Source organism: Bombus impatiens, unplaced genomic scaffold (genome assembly GCF_000188095.3).
Source record: "Bombus impatiens unplaced genomic scaffold, BIMP_2.2 scf_0418, whole genome shotgun sequence".
In the NCBI taxonomy this organism is placed as follows: Eukaryota; Metazoa; Arthropoda; class Insecta; order Hymenoptera; family Apidae; genus Bombus; species Bombus impatiens.
Genome location: NT_176837.1, coordinates 2393161 through 2414225, shown reverse-complemented (window position 1 = coordinate 2414225; position 21065 = coordinate 2393161). Strand labels below are relative to the sequence as shown.

General features: G+C 33.1%; 3 protein-coding genes across 3 annotated transcripts in view; 1 reads left to right on the top strand and 2 right to left on the bottom strand.

Annotated features, from left to right (window-relative positions):
- The window catches only part of LOC100748169, a 247496-nt gene that overhangs the window by 4790 nt on the left and 221641 nt on the right, over positions 1–21065 (top strand). The gene's annotated exons all lie outside the window — the stretch shown is intronic.
- On the bottom strand, positions 12255–14640 carry LOC105680900 (chymotrypsin-2-like). Its single transcript, XM_012386782.3, has 7 exons — positions 14531–14640; positions 14360–14436; positions 14064–14152; positions 13835–13979; positions 13435–13548; positions 13183–13323; positions 12255–12666 (listed from the first exon to the last, which is right to left on the bottom strand). Exons 1-7 carry the CDS (start codon positions 14586–14588, stop codon positions 12523–12525), a joined length of 768 nt encoding a protein of 255 aa, XP_012242205.1. The 5' UTR covers positions 14589–14640; the 3' UTR covers positions 12255–12522.
- Positions 17903–20685, bottom strand: LOC100748292 (chymotrypsin-2). Its single transcript, XM_003490247.4, has 7 exons — positions 20555–20685; positions 19969–20042; positions 19687–19781; positions 19128–19269; positions 18929–19042; positions 18602–18754; positions 17903–18229 (listed from the first exon to the last, which is right to left on the bottom strand). The coding sequence occupies exons 1-7, from the start codon at positions 20601–20603 to the stop codon at positions 18086–18088; spliced, it is 771 nt and encodes a 256-aa protein (XP_003490295.1). The 5' UTR covers positions 20604–20685; the 3' UTR covers positions 17903–18085.

The following is a 21065-nucleotide window of genomic DNA, read 5'->3' as shown; positions in this document are numbered from 1 at the left end:
CAGCTTTATCATGAGCGAAGAATATTTATTTTATAGCAATAAATAAGTAAACGAAGGGAAACTATTTTCATTCCTGCGTGGTAATAAAATTTGCTTAAAAAATAACGTTGCTCGTGTAGTTTGATAAGATAATTAAGGGTGAATAAAATTATATTTACGAAGAAATCAATGTTATCTTTTAGAGAGATAGAAATGTGATTGATTATTTTTATCGTACAGCGTTAATTGTTATAATTTTCGTATATTTACGTAGATACACATTAGAAATTGTTTACAGTTAGTTCTAGCGTTAATGAGTTTGTGAATTTTCACTTGCTGCATGAATCATTTTCATTAGTTGGTGGGATATGAAGTTTAAATGACCCACGTTGGCGTTCTTAGGATGACGACGTTATAGTTATTGTTAGATAATAGTTAGAATATTGATCTTTTTTCGAATTAGTTTAATGTTTGTGATAATAGAATCACAGATATTTCTCTGTGCGACTTCTTTTGATAATAGAAGTTTGAAGTATTATTTCATTTTATTTAGGCGTTATATTGGAGAAAAAACGTGGAGCAAGTTTCGTGCTTTCTCAGAATGCGCTTGGATATGCATAACGAAACTGTTATTTTAAATGGTTGCTACGGTTTGAAGTATTTTTTAAACGAGAGGGAGTGACGTTAACTCACTCCAATTATTCGTATGTTTTATTCTTCAACGCGGAAATACTTTCTTGCATTTATAATGAACGCAATAGCGTAATTTTTTTGTTTCCAGATACGTGGAATTGAAATGTAGTTGTTTGAATGCGCATAATAGATATCCATTGTTATTCACGGAACACGAGCTATTATAGTATCACGGTAAATGTCTATGCTTTTGTTCGTATCGAACTTTTAACTTCGTGTTAATTAAATCGCTAAAACAATTACGCATTGATCAAAAAATTCTATAATATGTGATACTTTATTTCGAATCTTCAATATTCATTACAAACCCGGACGAATGTTTCAAATACGATCACGTTAATTATCGTTAAAGTTTAACGAGCCAATTTAGAAGTATCGTATTGAAGCTGCATCGTATGTTTGCGAATCGTGATACCAGGCCAAACAACCGAAATCTTTGTTAACCGAAGTAGCTTTATTAAATGAAAACCCGGACCAGTTCACTTGCATGAGAGCTCTGTAGAAGGCAGTAGAGCGACAACGAGTTCTACTTTGGGAACAGCTTTAAGTTTGAGCGCTTTGAATGCAGCAGGGATTGCTATGGTATTTCACTTAGCGTATAGACGAGTCCTCGCGGTATACGCTTCGTTGCCAATGGTAGTATATTATTTTTTATTTGCGTATTACTGCGTTCTATTCGTATATAATAAGGAAAATAGGACACAGAAAATCTATCAGAATTATTATATATATACTTTTCTTTGTAAGTATTAAGATACACTAGTATTAAGTTAAAAGTAGGTAACTATTAGGATATACTATGGAAAAAACGATTAATTGATCAGAGCTTTTCATTCGTGGAAAATTACGATCCAACATAGTACTTATTCATTGAAGTTGTTTGCAAGAATCGCATTAACGTAGTAAATTGCAGTAATTATATATCGGTTAATTATACGTTTATAGAATAGTCGGATATATATAAGGAAAGAAAATACCATTTTATTATATTAAATTAATAAGATTACTATTATGCGGGTAATATTGAATAATTCTTTAAAGTTTAAATAAATTCATAATGATTGTATCTTAATACTTGTCAACAGGTATATACGTCATTATACATTACTACATATATTACGTATTATTGAAAAATTGCTTATCCATGTTAATCAAATCGAATATCGAGATACAAGTTGTGTTACGCCGTTGCTTAAATCGGATTTTCCTCTATAAAAATTCTTTCGTCAGCAGTTTCAAGAGTTCAACTGGACGAAAGTATTCTACATTAAAGAAACTATTTTGCTTTTACTGTACAAAACGTGTCCTCAGGCGAATACGATGAAGATTGCACCTGCGACGCTATATATCGGATAAGACGCTTCTAGGGATTCTATCTCTGAAAAGAGAATTTAAATTGAAGCAAGATGGAGTTACATCAAGTTCGTGAATACGAAACAGTTGAAGCATGTCGCTTTTATGATATCCACCCAGCGGGAGGAAGGTTTCTTAAATGGATTTCACAGCGTGGTGATACCACGATGCCGAAATTTCCTGCAAGAGATGGATGCAGGTTACACGGTTACGTGGGCGGAAAACTTTTGCTACGTCATATTCGATATTGAATAACGAACAGAATCGAACGCTTTTGTAACGTACCTTCTTGCTCACATCGAGATATGAAATACTTTAATACGTTCGTTTCTATTGAGAATTAGAATCCAAAATCAATAGTACGATACATTGAAATATATTTGAAGCAACTAATTAAGGTGTTAAAAATAATAATTTAAAGGGAAAGTTTCTATCCTATTGGTACTTATTTATGTATATGCTGTTATTTAGTAGAGTTCATATTAGATCTTGATTTATGTTTACCTGGAACTGCTGCAGTAGTATAACCGAATTTAGTCCGACATTTAGTATCACTTAAATGAAGGATAGTTAAACGAAGTAATTTTTAATTAAGACCGTATAAATATTATTTTCAACCATTTAAAAATCTATAGTTTTGACTTTTGCAAAAATATCTATTATTTATCTTTCGAAAGGTCACGTAGAGAATCTCTTTATAGTTTGAATTGCAACGGATCATGTACATAGAAGGAATTTTTATTTTAAAGTAAATATTGCTATATGTGGAACGTTCGACATAAAGAAATTAAAACACCCTTTTTCACGGATGAAGGTATTCAAGTTTGAAAAATTGCTTAACAGCTATGGAGTATAGAGTATGGTAACACGATTGGCGTTCGCGAAAGTAGAGAATGGGAAAAAAGTGACAGGACGGATTATACGGTTATTGGAGAATCTTTGTTTTTTCATGTATTATATGTACCTACCACGTTTTCACTGTTTTCTGTGGTTGGAATGTATGTTCTACCTGAACGCTGCCTTTATAACGGCTATTGGCAAAGTCGATATCACGTTATAGGCTTAAGGATTGTCACCTGAATCTCTGCTCGACCCTGTTATTTTCATAGAAGATGCTTTTATAGAGCTAACTTAAATTTAATAGCATAATACTTTCAAATATCGTGTTTAATCCTTTGAAAATTTAGTACGAGAAAAATTCAGACAAATTGACAAAGATAGAAATTTGATATTGTCGATATTATCATTAATACTACATAAAGCAATCGTTGATATAGGAAAAGTAAAAAAGAACATATTTCTCATATTTGACGCCAAAAATGCAGAAAGTCTTCACCGTAAAAAAAATTATTTTTCAAGAGGTTCATCAAAGCGAATGAGTTAAGTATTGAAATACTTATTTATGTACAAAATACATAGATCTCTTATTTATTTTAAAAAGTATCTTATTACGTATTTCATTGTGATTCCTATGAAATGAAAAGATTCGCGTTTGAATTAATCGGTTACTCATCTTATAAAGTACAGAGAAAACGCGTCTTTCTTTGCCGAGCATTTGCATCAAACTTGTACTCGTCGCCGGTGCGGATGGCACTCTTCTGTCTGTATGTACTACATATATATCGTTGAAGCTTTGCAACCAATTTCAGTTTACTGGTAACTGCCGTTTGTGCGCGTTAATACACTCACAATAAAATTTTTATGCCTTGTGAATGACTACTTGAATATGAAGCACGTTTAACGAGACGATGCGGTCCCTGCTCACCCTGTTAATAATAACGAATAATTATTCGTGTACCCTTTATTTCTGGGTGACAAAGTGCTCTTTTCAAATACCATCTAACTTTTCGTTGCAGAAAGTGCATCAAGATTCTGAAACGAACCATTCAGCTGCAATGGTGTCAGGGGAAAAAGAGAATTTCCATTGATTTTCCATACAAAACTTTTGAAACGGTTAAATCAAAGACATTCATCGACTAATTCAATATTTTTTACATAAAAATTTCGATGTGAAATTTCTCTTTTTTAGCAGCGAATATAATGCTCGGTTTGAAATGTACAATGCAATCAAGAAAATGCAGTATACCATATGATAGTTCTTTCTTTGTTTGTTGTTTCCAATAATTCGTCGCAATTTATATCTGGAATAAATTACTGAGAAGCTGGCATAATGAAATGCTATATCTGTTATTATTATATTATCGTAGGAAAATTAATTATACATCAGAAATAATTGTTAATTCGTCAAAATCATTACTTTCGCACAAGCTGATTAAGATGCATTTTTGTATCTTTATAAGCTTATGACATTGATAGAGATAGTTTCTATAAATTTAATATCGATTTTCTAAAAATTTCACTCGAACGGACAAATTCTGTTAATGTGTATACTTTGAACCGCAATCGTTTTGTTCTATTTAAGAATTCAGTTTCGCGAGTGAGCGAGTCCTTTCAATTTAATATTATAATGAAGGTATGAAAACGGGTGAAAAGAAACGAATGAAGTCAAAGAAATCGGCTATAATAAATTGTAGTCTACGCGTTTGCTCGTTTCATAAACCTAATTATTTTTGGTACAGCAACACGGATACGGTTTATGAGCCGTGGCTGAGAGAATGCGTCTCTTATGCATCTCACGCCACGTGTTCATACTAAATATAATGCTATAACGCTGTTCAAATTTATTCCTCCCTGTGTAGAGATTCGAATAACGCCCAGAGCTTTATTATAATTATTACATATGCGCGCATATTAGCGAAATTAATTATAGAAATCGATATTCGTTTCTTGATTTTTCTCTTAATATATAGAATGTATCGTTTATAATGGATGCGTGAATTATTTTCTCTGGCAATTGAAAGCAAGAACAATGTTTAAATAATTGAAAAGTTCTTAAGTAAATTCTTAATAATCTTTCCCTATTTTAACTTCCAGAAATCAATTTAGTTATTTGATATATAAACATATTCGAATAAATATTAGGTCGTCCGAAAAGTTTCTTTCGTTTTATACGGAAATAATGGATGCACAATATTTTCTGTTTTATATTATTTTATCGAATTACATATGATGATGATTTTGTTCTACCAAAATAAAGATCAGAACGTTCGGCAGATTAGGTTTCATGTTTGTATAAAGATGCGTTGTTATAAAAGACGTGTCTGTAAAAGAAAGACACTTTTCGGACAATCTTATATATTTTACTTATAATTATTACTAATGGACGATTTAACGAAAACGTAATACGATTTTATGGTATACTGAAGATTTCGTATTGATTTTATTGGAACGCCTAAGAATCACGTCTAAGGGTCAGTGTTCTGGTTTCGTCGTCGCGAAGAGAAGAGACGTGCGTCTTTTTATTTTCCCCTTTCAAGTTCGTTGTAATGTAATTGTATTCTTTTCTTTTGGAGACAAGCTCCAATTCGAGCAATCCTTTGTGTTGAAGCTCTGCTCTCGTAGTTTGACAACGAGTTTTCCCGGCAATTAAGTTGTGTAAAAGCGTACGCTTTAACCGACACTGTGCAGCGAATATTAGTTTTTTTTGCACTTTGGAAAAAACCGCTTGCAAACATTTCCTCGAAAGTTTTTGCGTGCATTGTCGTCGAAAAATTTCTTTTACTTCACAAAGAGCTATATATACAAAGAATACATATCTGTGTTCAGATTTGTAATATTTTCGTAACGTTTTCCCTTCTTTGCAATATTCTCAACAGGCATAATATTCTTTTTAATTTCCTTTTGCTATACTGTTTGTTTTATGATTGCCTCATAATTGGTTTTGTAATTTTATTGTAAATTAAAATTCGTTTTAATTTTATCGTATCGTGCAATTGTATAAAGAATAAATGGTTACGGAGTGCATGATGGATTATTGCAATCGGATCTGCAATTAATCGACGTACAAGCTGATCGAACGATTTTTCTTTGAAAGGGCGACCGGGGGGGGGAGGGGTGAAACCTGTTTCGCTGAAAACAAATGATGCCACTTTAATTTATTTGCCAAACAACGACAGTAATTTCATCGCAACGTTGTAACTAGATTATTTTCACGCTAGGGCCATGGCGTGGCAAGGTGCTTTCTGCTAGTTCAACTAACGACATGGATGCCCTATCTTAATTAATTACTGCGTGCAAGGAAGAACTTAATGAATTTCGTACAATGCTACGTCACGATAACGAAGCGCACACGTGAATTGTGTTTCGCGTTGAAAAATGACGTTTAATGAGGCAAGTAATTAACACGAAAGGAATCCGACAAAATTAATTATTTGGTATCTAATTTAAAAATTGAAATTTATATACGTATATATACATATATTAAATACTATAATTGCAAAATAATTACACGAATTACATAATATTATTCTAGCAAGATTTTCATATATTTCCGTATATTTCTCGTTTACTCGCGAAACCTTATCACTGAATCAGAATTCTCCTATCTTTGTTAATCTTTCCATTTTAATGTTACTTTACGATTGAAAAGGGACAATTTAATATAAAGTGGCTACAAGTGAAAAGAATTCGTTAGGTCGAAAAATATAGTCGACGAAGTTTCGTAAAAGTTAAACGTATAACTTTTAAGACATATTAATGTTATAAGTTACGAAGAGAGAGGATAAATATATATTTCTTTATAACGTGGGATCATTTGGCCAGGTACTGAGAAATGAAAAATATGACTTATCGCGCGCTTCCCTTGTGCTCTTCATTTAGAAGATAGGCGAAAATAAATTTGTAGAACGATTACGCGATAGATCAAATAAAAGAGAGTATCAACGTCTGAATATTTCATACAGTTTGATCTGTTTGATTAATCCCTACGTTGGTTGGAAAATCGACTAAAAGAAGGTGGTTGAATTTGAGTTGGAGATAATGAAAAGTGGAAGAGAGATTTCTTCATTTTCACAAGGAAATCGATTCCTTGGGAACTGGCCCAGTTTCAGCCAATTACCGTCGTGTTCCTTTCTTTTCTCGGCACCCAGTAACTTTCTATGTGTTAAATAAGTAGTTTGAGAATACGTTCAACGAAACGCGAAACACCACGCCAACGAAATCTTCCGTATTGCCACGTCTAAGAATAGAAGACAGGAATGAAATTTCATTAGTAATGTAAATGCGGTTGAACGTACATCGTTGACTAGAATCTTCAAGAATAATCAATACATCTTGCTGCATATACATTTTTTAAGTTATTCTAATTGCATTCTTTGTCGCTCGCAACGTTTGTAAATGCTTCGGTTGCCACGATATTTCCTTGCGTACGTGCAACCTGCGAATTACTATGTTTCCATACTCTTTGATACTTTGACGACACATTTTCTCACAGATGTTTGCGAATGTACCAATTGTACATATTTACCTTTTTATATAAAACTTGCTTCTCAGATCGCGCTGTTAGATCTTTTCTTCTCGTATTCACGGTGTCTTAAAAAATATTGAGCTTGAACTAATGCCGAAAGAAACTTTAAATTGATTGAAGCCCTAATTTAAGTCATTTTAAATATTTACATAAACTAAATAGGAATAAAATGCATATGCAGTTATCGTATTGAAAGAACGAAGAAAACAATTCTCATAACTCGTAGTTATGATAATGGAAGCATTAACGTGGAAAAGTATGTCGTTTGAATGATGACTGGTATGTAATGCTGATTAATTAAATCTAGATTTCTTACTCATGGGCTAAAAGCTTAGGTTGAAAGCATACACTAAAAGCATAGGTTGAACGCTCGTTTTAAAATCACCTTGACATCGGCCATGACGCTATGAGATTAAATGAAACTTAAAAACAGCTGTATAATACTATTTAAAAAAACATCGCTGACTTTTTAAATAAATAAGCTTGTAAAAATAGTCAAACAAAAATATCAACTTCGGATATTTTTTTCAACCACAATAGAAATATTTAGATATCCTGGTTCTCGTGATTAATTTCCTACTGAATTTACATAATTTACATTGTGTCATAAAGATTCATCATAAAATAAACGTCTGAAGGTTTTAGAGCTATTTCGTGGTTGTACAAAAGGATCCATTTGCAAGAGGAACGATGCTCCTTCTTCATAACGCCTGGCTCGATTATTTCGTTTGTGAGATTAAAGCGTCCACCATCAAACACCAATGTTTAATGTGGCCGCAAAATTTCGTAAGCCACTTCCTGGAAGTTGTCAACGTTGCAATCCTTTCGACCGTGTCTCAAAGAGCCGGCCTTATTATACATTCTATTCCCAAATTTCATTTTATGGTTTTCCTTTGGTCTATCCTTTGTGCTTTTTACAACAAACACTGTGCTCGTGTCCTGCTTTTAATCAAGTATTATATTTACGCGCGAGGAGAACCGTTTTCCCCTTTTAGTAACAAAATAATTTACGTTCACTTATACTTTGTCTTTATTTTTATCACGTGGTACATTCGATAGCATAAACGTCGTTACAGATTAATTGATTAATGTTTAATGATTTTCACATTTATCTTTTTCGTTAACGTTTCGTATAGAAAAGAGAGGAGTTTCTTGTTCAAAAGATTTCTTTATGTATCCAAAGAAAAGGCTTATTTTCGCGCGTCTTTTGTGCCATTGTTCCTCAATTTTTGTTGTGTCTCTAAAATACAATGATTTATGAAAGTCTGCCATCATGACATGCTTGTGTCACGAAGTCATTGCGTTACTCGCAATAGAATTTCTCGTGGGAATTTTTCCTTATACAATGATATTCCTCTCGGCTTTCCTTCTCTCGACATGCGAACATTTTTCACCACCGCTGTACACCGGTTTCTATTATGAATGAAAATTTTACGATACTTGTGAAAATGTATTGCGCACCATGGTAGCTTGCGATATATGTACAATGAAGTTAATTTCTATTCCTAAATGAAAGCTTTGAGCAAACTTTCCTGCTGTTTAAGAATAAAATTGTAAAGAAAAGAAGAGAAGAAACGCTTTGACGTCGTCATGAACGGAATCCTGTCCCCTAAGAATCAAATTATGAACGAAATATTCGCAAATTTATATTCATTGTAAAACTTATTTCGAACCTATTAAGAGTCGTTAAGCGACTTGGAAGTAAAGAAATTTCAAAGTAAGTTAAATCGTGTTCTCTTGATCCTCAACTTTGTTCGATGTTCGACGTAGACATTTTTTTCTGAAAATTAGTCGTCGCCCAAGAAATTTTTCGATATTTAATATCCCGTGAAATTAATCATTACAAGTTCGTTTAGATTTTCTCGTCGAGTTGCTCGATTTCCTAAAACTCGAATGAAACATATGTATTAATCGATTCGTACAAGTAGCATCGGAAATGAGACCATCGTATGAACGTCATGGTGTTATTGATTTCGCTGTATTAACTGACCCGTTATTTCGTGTTTTACTGCCTGTCTCATGGATATTCAACGCAAAATCAAAATCAGAATTGGAACGGTTATATTCGTTTGAATAAGTCGTTTGTTCGTAATCTTTCGTGCGTTAATAAACATCACGAACAGGATATTTCCAAACATTGATTTTAAACAGAAAGAAAAATTTTCTCTGTCAGTTATTCGCTTTATTTAAACACTATCGGTTGATATATCGAAAAATTTCCAGGGAGCGCAGATCACTCGATAAATTCTACTTTAAATTTAAATCAATGACTCGAATGCACTACGTAAACGTGTAGGTACACGCATGAGTTTACGAATTGCATTTTTGCTTTGTGTTCCGTTTATTTTTTATTAATTTTTTTATACATGTATGGATGTACATATTTATGTACGTTGATGGAACGATACGAAACCACTTTTGCAATGGAATATCAACGTAAGATACAATTGCACATCACGAAAACCGAGAAGTTTTCCTCGTTCAAATATCTATTGACCCTTGCCACCAAAATGAACCCCCGAGTAAACGAAAGAGGCAAAGGAAACGAATTCGTTTCGCAGATGAGTTTTCCCTTTTCACAGGTAGTCATTACTGCAACTAGCCTCGAGCAGTTTCGCGTTATACGATCCTGTCATGATAGTCACGATACGATATATAACGTCATTTATTAAGGAATGATCGAATGAATTTTTCTTTTATTTTTGATCCTAAAATAAACAATCAAGACGAAAATAATTTGTTTTAATGGAATATTTGTTACAGAAGAAACGAGAGTTGCAAAGTTACAGGGGTAAAGTTAATTTTCCAACGTGCAAACCTTCACAATCTATCATTTATAATGACTTTTCAGATTGTTAGCTATATTTACAATACTCCCTTTACTTTCTGTTTATCGTTGATCAACTGTAATTAACAATTCAATGATTTTTAAGTTTATACATCGTTACACGCAATCACAGTCGTGTCCAGTGTCCAAATGTTTTCATCGAATTGACAGCTGAGCTAACATCGATTGCATTCTGATTCCGCATTTGTGTTTATGCAAGGCCGGTGAAGTCCAATAACGCCATAATTCACGTGCTCGTAATACGTTCGGATTATTCGCGCGATCGCGTTCGTGTCACAAGAAACTAGTCACCTCGTGTATCTATCTATCGCCAATGTTACGAGTACAACTATGAATCTCTGTCATAAATCAAACGAAGTTATTAATGATTATCAGTGTCACACGAGCAACACGGATTAGCTCTCCTTCGGATCTTAATACATTTTTCGGCCATTTTATGGAGAAATCAATGCATGCCACCGGCTGTTTTATACAAAATCGAACGACATAGCTTTGTTCATGGAAACACAAGTTCAATCGTGACTAGGTAACAACGTTAAGTTTTCAATGATTTTACAGATTACGTGGATTCTTGTTAGATTTTGTGAATCTTCAAGGTCTACGATATCTCTATATATTGTCTTATCAGGTCTCAGATTAGATCTGTGCTATAATTGATGTGTGAATTGATGACAATGAATCTACTTTAAGTGGATCTTCTTTAATCTTCTTTAAAGTGGAAGAAGATCTCTCGATAACGAAACTGTTCAATGATTAATAGCGTTATTTGAATTTATGGCCACTCAGATGCATTTGCATATTTTTAAGCGACTATTAACACTTTGACTGCCACGTTGGTCATATATGACCGGCCACGGTTTCTCCTGTGACACCACGGTGGTCATTGGTGACCGGAGTGCTTGAACTTCTTACAATTGTAAAAATTGTATGAAAATTGACAGTTAAGGTATTTTGAATATAACCGATAAATAGAAGATCCTTTGAAATAAAAAGTGCCCCATTGAACAATTAAACATTTTTATTAGAACATCAATAAAAAGAAATGAAAACAAATCTTGCATCTAACGGTGCACTGTGTTTGCATCCATATCTTCGAGGGGTAATCTACGAATATTATTATAAACACAGCTTAGAAAATAATCGTAAATGTTGCTTTATAATCATATAATTGAAGTTAGAAGTATGCACATACCTTTCTATTATATATAGAATGAGCAAATACTGTTACTAATATTTTCTACAATATATTCAACAATATATTCTGCACGTTTTGCTTACGACGAAATAACGAATGCTAATGGTTTGTTGAAATAAACGAAGCCTTGTTATAATATGTCGCTATCAACTATTACCAAAGCGTCACGGTGGTCACCCGTGACCGCCAATAAGATAAACGGTCCATTGGGAAAGAATGTTGTCTTACATCATCGATTTATTATTATATGCTTTGGATAATAAAAATATTCCCGTGACGTCCTGAACGAAACACGTGATTTCGGCGTGGCAGTCAAAGTGTTAAAAAAAAAAAAAAGAAATAGTAAAATTGTCCGCTCGATTTGGTACCATTGAGTCAGTTGAGTTTAGAATTACCTATATCGAATTTGAATGATTCGTATTATTTTGTGTGATGATGTCAGATAAGCCTATTATTGTCTATATACTGTAGAACTAGGTCCCGCTAATGTCCGTATTGTGTGCAATCTAATTAAATAGTGCTACATATTTCGCATCTGGGATTATCCACGTTGAGTTCGGTGGACTTAGTATACCTGCTACTGTCTGTGTAGCGTTTTTAACGTGCATTAAAGTTAACTTGTTTTGAGAGTTTTGTTCGCGTGTTGTAACAAAACGTCGTTGCGAATGCTGAACAGTGAACGTTTGAGAGTAACTCAAATGTAAGAGATACGTTGGTAAAACATCCGTCAATAAAAATTTCACAGAGGAATATCTTTTGTTATTCGATGTATACGAATTGGAGCTGTGAGCTGAAATGGCATATCAATAACCAAGTATGTGTGGTAATTTATAACGTCCTTTTATTATAATTTACACATAAAATTAATTATCTATTGTTATAGATACTATTGCGATTTAAATGTTGTCGTATGATGAACTATATCCTTTTATTCTTCTCTTTAATACGTTATATAGAATAATTGGTTAAAAATATAAATTGATATTAAGGACAAATGAATAGTGAGTAATGTTCTGCTAACAATACATCTCTATCAACAATTAGCTGTGTACTTTGTGTTATGTCGTACAGTTTCCATCTTCTTCTATTTTAAACTGCGTTTGCTTGAATCCAATCAATGTAAGAAGGAACACGAGTGTACACAGAGGGGTAATTAGAAAGAGCACATCCCCGTGACCATGATACGATCCCGACAATCTTTCCGTTAACTGTGAGAGGGCCACCAGAATCACCCTATGAAAGTATAATTAATTGTCGTAATTGTCATGAATTATAACACAAAGATGGCGAATAAAATGTGAAGACTGGGAGAAGAACACGATGACTTTCTCATTTTAACGTCGCTTTGCGTTTAAACAAGAGAATTTCCATATGACATAATTGAAAATGAAGATATTCTGTTAGGTTCAAAGATGTAAGTCTTTTAAAAACAGTTAATAAATTGGTGATATTCTATGGAGGCTAAAGACATATGTAATTATTAAGATAAGTAATATGTTAATATCTTTGATGCTGTAACATTATGACCAATATTTAAATAATTTTGAAGGAATTAACAAGAACACATATTTAGATCCAAAAGCAAATGCAAATAATTTTGATAATATGAGGTTGATTGATGACACAGTGAATCTTAAAATTGCTTTCGTGCAAAGAATAAGAAACGTGATTTATCATGTTCTTCCCTTGTAGTCTTCGAATGATCGAATATGAATTTTTTAAAATATTAGAACAGAAAATATTAATTACGTTGCATGCTCCTTTCCCGTCCTTGTCATTACTGGCGCAAATTTGCGTGTCATATATTGTTCGATAGGCATTCTTGCAAGTATTCTGATTGGTAATGTAGATGGTTGCTTTTTTCAATGTCGTCGAGAGTGGTCCGTATTCCTGCACGATAGAATATTTGAGTAAAATCGAGACGCTACGTCAGCTAGAGTAACTGGCAAAAATATTTGAGCTATTGTTCGCGCGTTTGATTTAACATACATTAACACTTACTCTGATCCTACCCCATCCCGATACAATAGCGCGTGAGTTATCTGGAATATTTTGATTTGCTTCCGGTAAAGGAACGTAGTTTAGTTGTGGTCCGATCTCGAATGGCTTATTTACCTAGAAAAATAAGACACTTATAATTAGATTATAAAATGAGAAGCTATAACCAATGAATTAAAATCTTATCTTTTCGTCAAATATTATTTCTCTGATATATCTGACGTTCGAAAAATTACATTAATTATATTAATTCTTTATGTCAATATTAAAACTATCGTGGGCTAAAGCATAGAACTTATGCCAAAGAAATGAAAGATCTCAAGATAGAATTGCAATGTGTTTCCCAACGATAAGTTTATGTATGCAAATTTCTATATGAAATTTCCATTTGATGTTTAGATACCTTGATCAAGGCTATGTCGTTGATCCAGCTATTGGAAGGGTTGTATTTATAGTGAATAATAAACTTCACAGCTTGATGCACGGATGTTTGAGAGTCGCTTAAGTTCTTGGTTCCGGTGATAATTTTGACTTCGCTAACTTGTTCACTGTTAACAGTATTATAGGGCTTATAATGCTGATCATGTTACAATATTCGAAGATGCCATTTGATAGGAAATTACGAAACTTACTCCAAGATGCAGTGAGCAGCGGTGAGAACGTAATACCTGTTAAGCACAGATCCACCGCAGAAATGACTGCCGTCGATTTGAAGCGAAACCTTCGAATAACAGAAACGAATAATAATAAAGGTAGAAACAGTATTTTTCTATAACGTAGCTTTTTATCGTTTGTCTAGCCTGTCTGATCTTTAATGTTTCAATTTTCATTTGACAAGAAGTTTATTCGAATAACGCGATACGATTCAATTTCGTTTATTTGATGACTGAGTTTTCGGTTTTCTTGCGCGAAGAATAAGTTTCGGTACCTGGTATAGAAGTTCGTTTGGGCCTGCATCCTCACCATTCACGATTCTAGGATCCAAGTCGTGAGTTGATATATCGGCTAATAATGGTTTCGTAATGTAGTTAGTTGAGTCGAGTTAGTTGAGGTTTAAATTTATAAATATCAATTAAAACTTATTGGTATTACCACTTACCATTAGAACTTGATAACGCTGTAGCTAAAAGCACCAGTCCAAGTATCACCGAATTCATGGTTCATAATGATTCAGGGAAATGTGATCGAATACACTATCATCAGTTTATTTGTTCCTTATATACCCATTGTGATGTGTGAAACGCAATTTAAAAATATGGTCAATATTTGATAGATCGATCTTTAGTTAACATTGAGATAAGTCAAGTTTCAGTAACATTCTTATCAGTAAGTACATCTATTTGCTGACAAATAACAGTAACCACCGAAAACTGTGTATTTCTATCAAATGTGGGACAGATAAAAAATATCGTAGCAAATAAAAAATCTTTCAAATCTATTTCAAGGAATAACTAAACTTAGTTAGCGATCACTATTACATCAATAAAATACGTTTTTTAATTAAATTTGTACAATAGCGGACAAAAGTTTAAGACGAAATGGAAGAAATAAATAATTGATTTACTTTCCATAAAAAATATAAATACAGTGTTCTACTTTTGATATTAACTAATGAGACATTTGTTTGTACACTTACAAAAAAAATTTCATTTTGATATTTTGCTCAGTAGCTAAGTTATAAAAAAGGAACGAAATCTGTATAATATTTCAAAAAAGTTTAAATCAAAAGTTTAAGACTACACAAAAAATATTAATTTTTGGTAAGAAAATATACACAATTTTTGTTTAAATTCAATATTTTGTCCAATATCCGTTATTTCTTATCACTTCGGTACATCTTTTTGGCATAAAATCTATTAATTTTTTACAGTGATCTACCGTAATATTACTCCAAGCTGTTTCAATTGTAAAGTTCATTTAAATTTCTCGGTTTATAACGTTGTACTGTCTTTTTTATGATGCTCCACAAATTCTCGATTGGATTAATGTCTGGTGATTGCGACGGCCACGGCAGCACGGTAATATTTTCTTCTTCAAAAAAACTATTTCACAACCCGAGCCGCGTGCTTCGGATCATTATCATTTTGAAAAATAAAATCATCACTCACATCGTTGCTTGCAAAAGGCAACATAGTGTTCTCGAGTATGCCCATGTATTGAAAGTGGTCCATAATTCCATTGATACGACATATCGGACCAGGACAGCCTCGAGAAAAACACGCGCACACTATAACGTTCCCACCACCATGTTTAAGAGTTTTTAAAACGTACTGTGTTTTCAAACTTTCGCCAAATCGACGTCTATCATGCCGTATCCCGTCAGAAGAGACGCGATTGAATTTCGATTCGTCTGAAAACAATATCTTTTGTCAATGTTCACTTGTCCAATGTTTATGAGCTTTAGCAAATGCAAGTCGTCTTTTCGATTCCTAGAACTCAGCAATCGTTTCTTTTGAGGTTTTCGTCCTCTTAAGTTAAAGTCTTCTAATCTTCTCCTAACAGTTCTAGCATTAATTTGTGTATCGTTTTTATAGTTTATCTCCGCAGCAATGTTATGTGCACTACGAAAACGATCCTTTTCGCTCAATCAATGAATCCGGCGATCCATTTTCGGCGTTGTTTTCCGTGGTCTTCCGTTTTTCGGTTGATCGCAATACATGCCATACAAAATGTATACCAAGCTTGCTTACAAGCCGTTTCTGGTCTGTTCACTATATTTGCTATTTCGGTGAAGGTTTTACTCTGCTTTCGTAGCCTTACGATTTGTTCCCATTTGTTTTCAAGTAAATTCTTTGATTTACCCATAGTCTGTTGCTACCTAAATGAATTTTAACACGTTCGTCGCCCAGCGTGATTCGGCTAAGTTTCCTGCGGAGCCCAAATCCGGGCTTTCGATTCATTCTTTATCGCCTTCGATTCATTGTTTATCGCCTTCGATTCATTGAAAAGAAAAGATTATTTAGTTCTGAAATGGAGAAAGCGATAAGCTTTCCAGCTAGAGTATTCCGAGAGATCTCATGGCAGATATGTCAGATCTTTCATTTAGTCGAGAAGCATGCTTGTGAGACGTACATTAGTGATTTTTTCATCCTCAAAATGTTTAGTAAACAGTGTGAAAATATATTTAAAAGTGAGAATAGTAGTGATGACGGAGTCTACAACTATTGTTCGAAGTGCGCAAAATCACCCGAAATATGTTTGCAATGTTTTAACAAATACCATGCGATATAGAATAATGTAATATATTATCCAGAATATAAATTAATAAAAAGTATGGTATAATATGTTTTTAATATTTTTATGTTGTATATCCTATATATAATATCCTATGTTTAATTAACTCGAACAAGAAGAGCGTCACCCATGCTTTGGTGACGGGCGCCCCACAGAAGTATACCCGTCACATAGATATGTGTGACGTGGCGACGAACGTGTTAAGCAATAAAAAGTACACTAAACAATAATTCTAACATTCCAGAATCAAAATGTTCAAAAATTATACTCGTACGTTTTACACAGATCGTCAAACTAATGCCCGCTGTTTACATGTGCTAAGCGGTAACTAACTGTTGTAACTCCTACATTGTTTGTATTTAACAATTGATAGTCTGAGTTTGTCGAAACATACAGCTATGTTACTCCAAAGAGACAAACCGAATAGAAGAACAATATGCATATAAAATGTTTGTAATCCGGTTTGTAAATCATCGTCTTAAACTTTTGTCCGCTACTGTATATTCGTTCGCTATAGAACAATTGATAATTTTATTAAATATTAATTTAATTTGATTCATTTATTATTGTAGAAGAGAAATGGAACAGAGATTTTATCATTATTGTATTATAAATAAAAATAGTCATATAATAATTTGGATGAAAATAAAGATAGATTCTATTATATCATGATAATATGGATACTTGAAGGTTTCGATTAGCCCGATAGTCGTGATTACGGTATATTAGCCATGTATTAGCCGTATTTGCTGTAGTTAAGGTCAGTATAGTTATCTGTCATTCGCTCTCAGTCGCGATTGATCTAACCAGTTTAATCATCGATACATGTTACTTTTGAAGCATTAATCTTTTTTATAATTTCTCTGATATTAGATAATTGATATTGCATTCATATCTTTTTTAATTATTTTTTACAAGAAATTCGAATGTTCGAAGAATTCCCATTAATAACCGCGATATCAGATAAAATCCAGTATGTATACGAATAAACGATTAATTGTTTAAATAATGTGTTTATTTACCGAGTAGATTATGTATTTTTTGTTTTTGTATTATAGATAATTTTATTTTATTTTATTATACACATTGGAATGGAAAAAGAAATTTTGCCTTTTAAATATTTAATATACTAATACGTTATTTAATATTTTTATATATATTGTAAAATAAAAGATTGTTCACACAAACATACGTAGAGGACTATTTATAGAAGTATGGTTTAAAGAATTTATATTAATTTATCAAATAAACGATTTGCTTTATTTGTCAATTAAATGTACAAAATACAGTATTAAATGCAGGTTACAATATTTTCAGTCCTTAAAACGTTAAGATACTTTGGCCTGTATGGAAAGAGATATTCGAATTTCGTGCTTGTGTATTTTACTTCGACTTCCAGTTCACGTTTCACTTGCTGGCTTTACACAGCGTGTGTTTCTATCCAATTAAGATGAGACGTCACACGGGTGTAGACAGTTGGGTAGTCAGTGAGGGCACAGCCCATTGCCCAAGAAACGAGACCAACGAGTTTTCCGTTGACGGTCAAGGGGCCACCAGAGTCACCCTATGAGAAAAGAAAGAATCAAATTTTTAAGAACAATCTTAGTGAAACCATGAAACCCCGTTAATTGCTGCGAAATCCTGAATAAAGACAATTTACGTTGATTTCACGCAGCCGTAATTACGAATTACAATTTACGAAGCGTTACAAAGAACGATTGAAATTATTCGTACAACTAATTACACTGAAGGTGTCAGTTAGTGTAAAAGGGTATTCTGTGGAAATACAATACGAGTGAAATCACGTAGAAACATCGTCTATGTCTTTTTCGCGAGAAGATAATTAAAGCGGAATAAATGAGATTAAATAAGCCAATTTATAATCGTAAATAAAATAATCGTTATGTAATATAATTTTAATCCATGTGTAACTTACGTGGCATGATCCCTTTTTAACACTTGGGTCGTATGCACAAAGATGAGAGTCGTAGATGTGTTTATATTGTTTACTGTACATCAATTTACAGTATTCTTGATCAGCAATCAAGATGTTTGCGCGTTGCAGGAAAACAGTCGTAGGACCACCTTGCTGCAGTTGTACATTTGTAATATTACATAAGTATGGGGCATGATACAAAGTTATTTGCAGTTAATTAATATTACAACTATACAGAACGTGATAGAAATTTTAAAACATTCAAAGCTATTTAAATGTATTTATCGGGTATTAAAAATATTTTTTCCAAAAAGATGGAGAACTTACCCAAAGTCTACCCCATCCAGAAACTGTTGCCACATCATTAGCCTGAAGAATATCATCTGGCGATGGAAGGGGAACGAAAGAAAGCACCTTCGATTTTACGAATGGTGTCTTGACCTGTAACAAGTAAATGATAACGAAATAAGAATATCTGTGCCGCTTGATACTATTAACTTAGGAAAATCAGTGCTTGAGAGCATACCTTGATCAATGAAATATCGTTTTTCCAAGAATCTGAAGCGGCATAGTTTTCGTGGATGATGATTTTCTCAACCAAGTGTTCGGAACCTCCTTCTGAGAGATTAATCGTGCCTGCTACAACCTTGATTTCTTTTGGCGATTTCCTTCGAAAAAAAGAAGATGAGTTTTTTTATTTGAAGGTCACAAATGGAAAATTCTTGTTGTCGTTTCGTCAAAGAGCAGTTTTAAAATTGAATATGTCGTTAGCCGATTCCATATCGAAGCTATCTTTTCGCTTGTCACTTTTTTGGATATTTAAAAAATATTGATAGCGTTAATTACGTAGGTGAGAAAATCAATAACGATTAACTTATCATATTTCAACTTTTTCCATATAACAACGATGCATAAGATTCGCACTTGTATAAGGAATTTTCATGCACCAGTCAAACCGTTATAAATTCATCGATGGTTTTCTCGAATTAACTGATGTTGTCATTTGCGTATATGCTTCGTAATTACTCGTGAAAATTTTAAGTACGTACAATAAAATTCGAAACTAAAATTTTTCGAATGCTTACTCCACGGTACAATGAGCTGCCGTAATGACGTAATTTTCATTAAGAACGGAGCCGCCGCAAAAGTGGAACGAAGATTCTTTGTTTTGAAGTGATACCTAGGGATAAAAAGAAATATCCTGATAATTGAACAATATTCAAGAAGTAGGATAAATGACAGGAAGAAGAACGAATTCATTCGATAGAGGTTTGTTAGGTTCTCTAAGAAACTGATTTTTTCTCTCGATTCAATCTTCTATTGTCTTAATTAACAGACAACGATATCTCGTTATTGAAATAACTCACTTGATATGGGATTTCTCCTTCTTTAGCGCTCTCCCCATTTACGATCCTTGGATCGTATTTCGGCACCAATCCACCTATGTAAATAATAGTGGTACATAATAATTAGTATCTAGTGATCGTGGATGAAACGCTGCTCATTATGCAGTTGGCACTGATCGCTCTGCTTATTAGCTACATTTAATCACGGAAATTGCCGCTAATGAACGTGCTGTCGCGATAGAAACAATCCTTTAATTTTCTTCATACGTTTCGAATCTCGTGGATTAATTCTCAACCGAAACATTTAGCGAACCCTCTAATTACATGATTTTGAAATTTTCACGAGATTAAGAGATTAACAGAAGAATTATGTTAATTCTGTAGCAAAGTAAAACGAAACGTTTGAAATATCCCGAAGTAAAATATTGTAATATTGTTGTTTGAGATACGAATTTCAGTTTTTATGAAAAATATCGTAGTATATATAATTCTGGTGTCGTTTAGCGCAAAACTTTATTGTTCTATCAAATAGAGAGCGGTAATAGAATTTTATAATAAATGTACCTTTTTCAACGAAACGAAACGCATGAAAGTAGCAACTACTTACCATTGGAGAGGGCGAAAAGAGCAAAAAGGGTCAACGTTGTCACCATCATGTTGCTAACCAGCTCGGTTTTCGCAAACTGAGATGAAATTTCATGCAAGCTATTAGTTTATATACTCTGACATGATATTTTAAAAATATGTAACGTCGATTCGTCTTCGATTCAAGATTAGATAAATTTGTGATTTCTGTTGTATCAATATATGGATTTCGTGATTGATCCAGATTGCTATGATTAATTATTTTCTGATAATGTTGACATTTAGCGATAACTCGCATGGTATAGACTTCCGAGATTTCATGTTGCCGATGACAGTTGAGACTAATAATTATTGTTTGTAATTTTTTACAATTTACGATTTTGTTTATTTTCTATCACAACATATATGTGTGTGTGTAAGATTATCAGCTTCTTGAGTAATATGTTTGAATCATGCAATCAAGTCTAGTAATTAAAAAATTTTAAAATTCTGTACAGATAAAAAGATGCTTGAAAAAATGTCGAATGTCATAA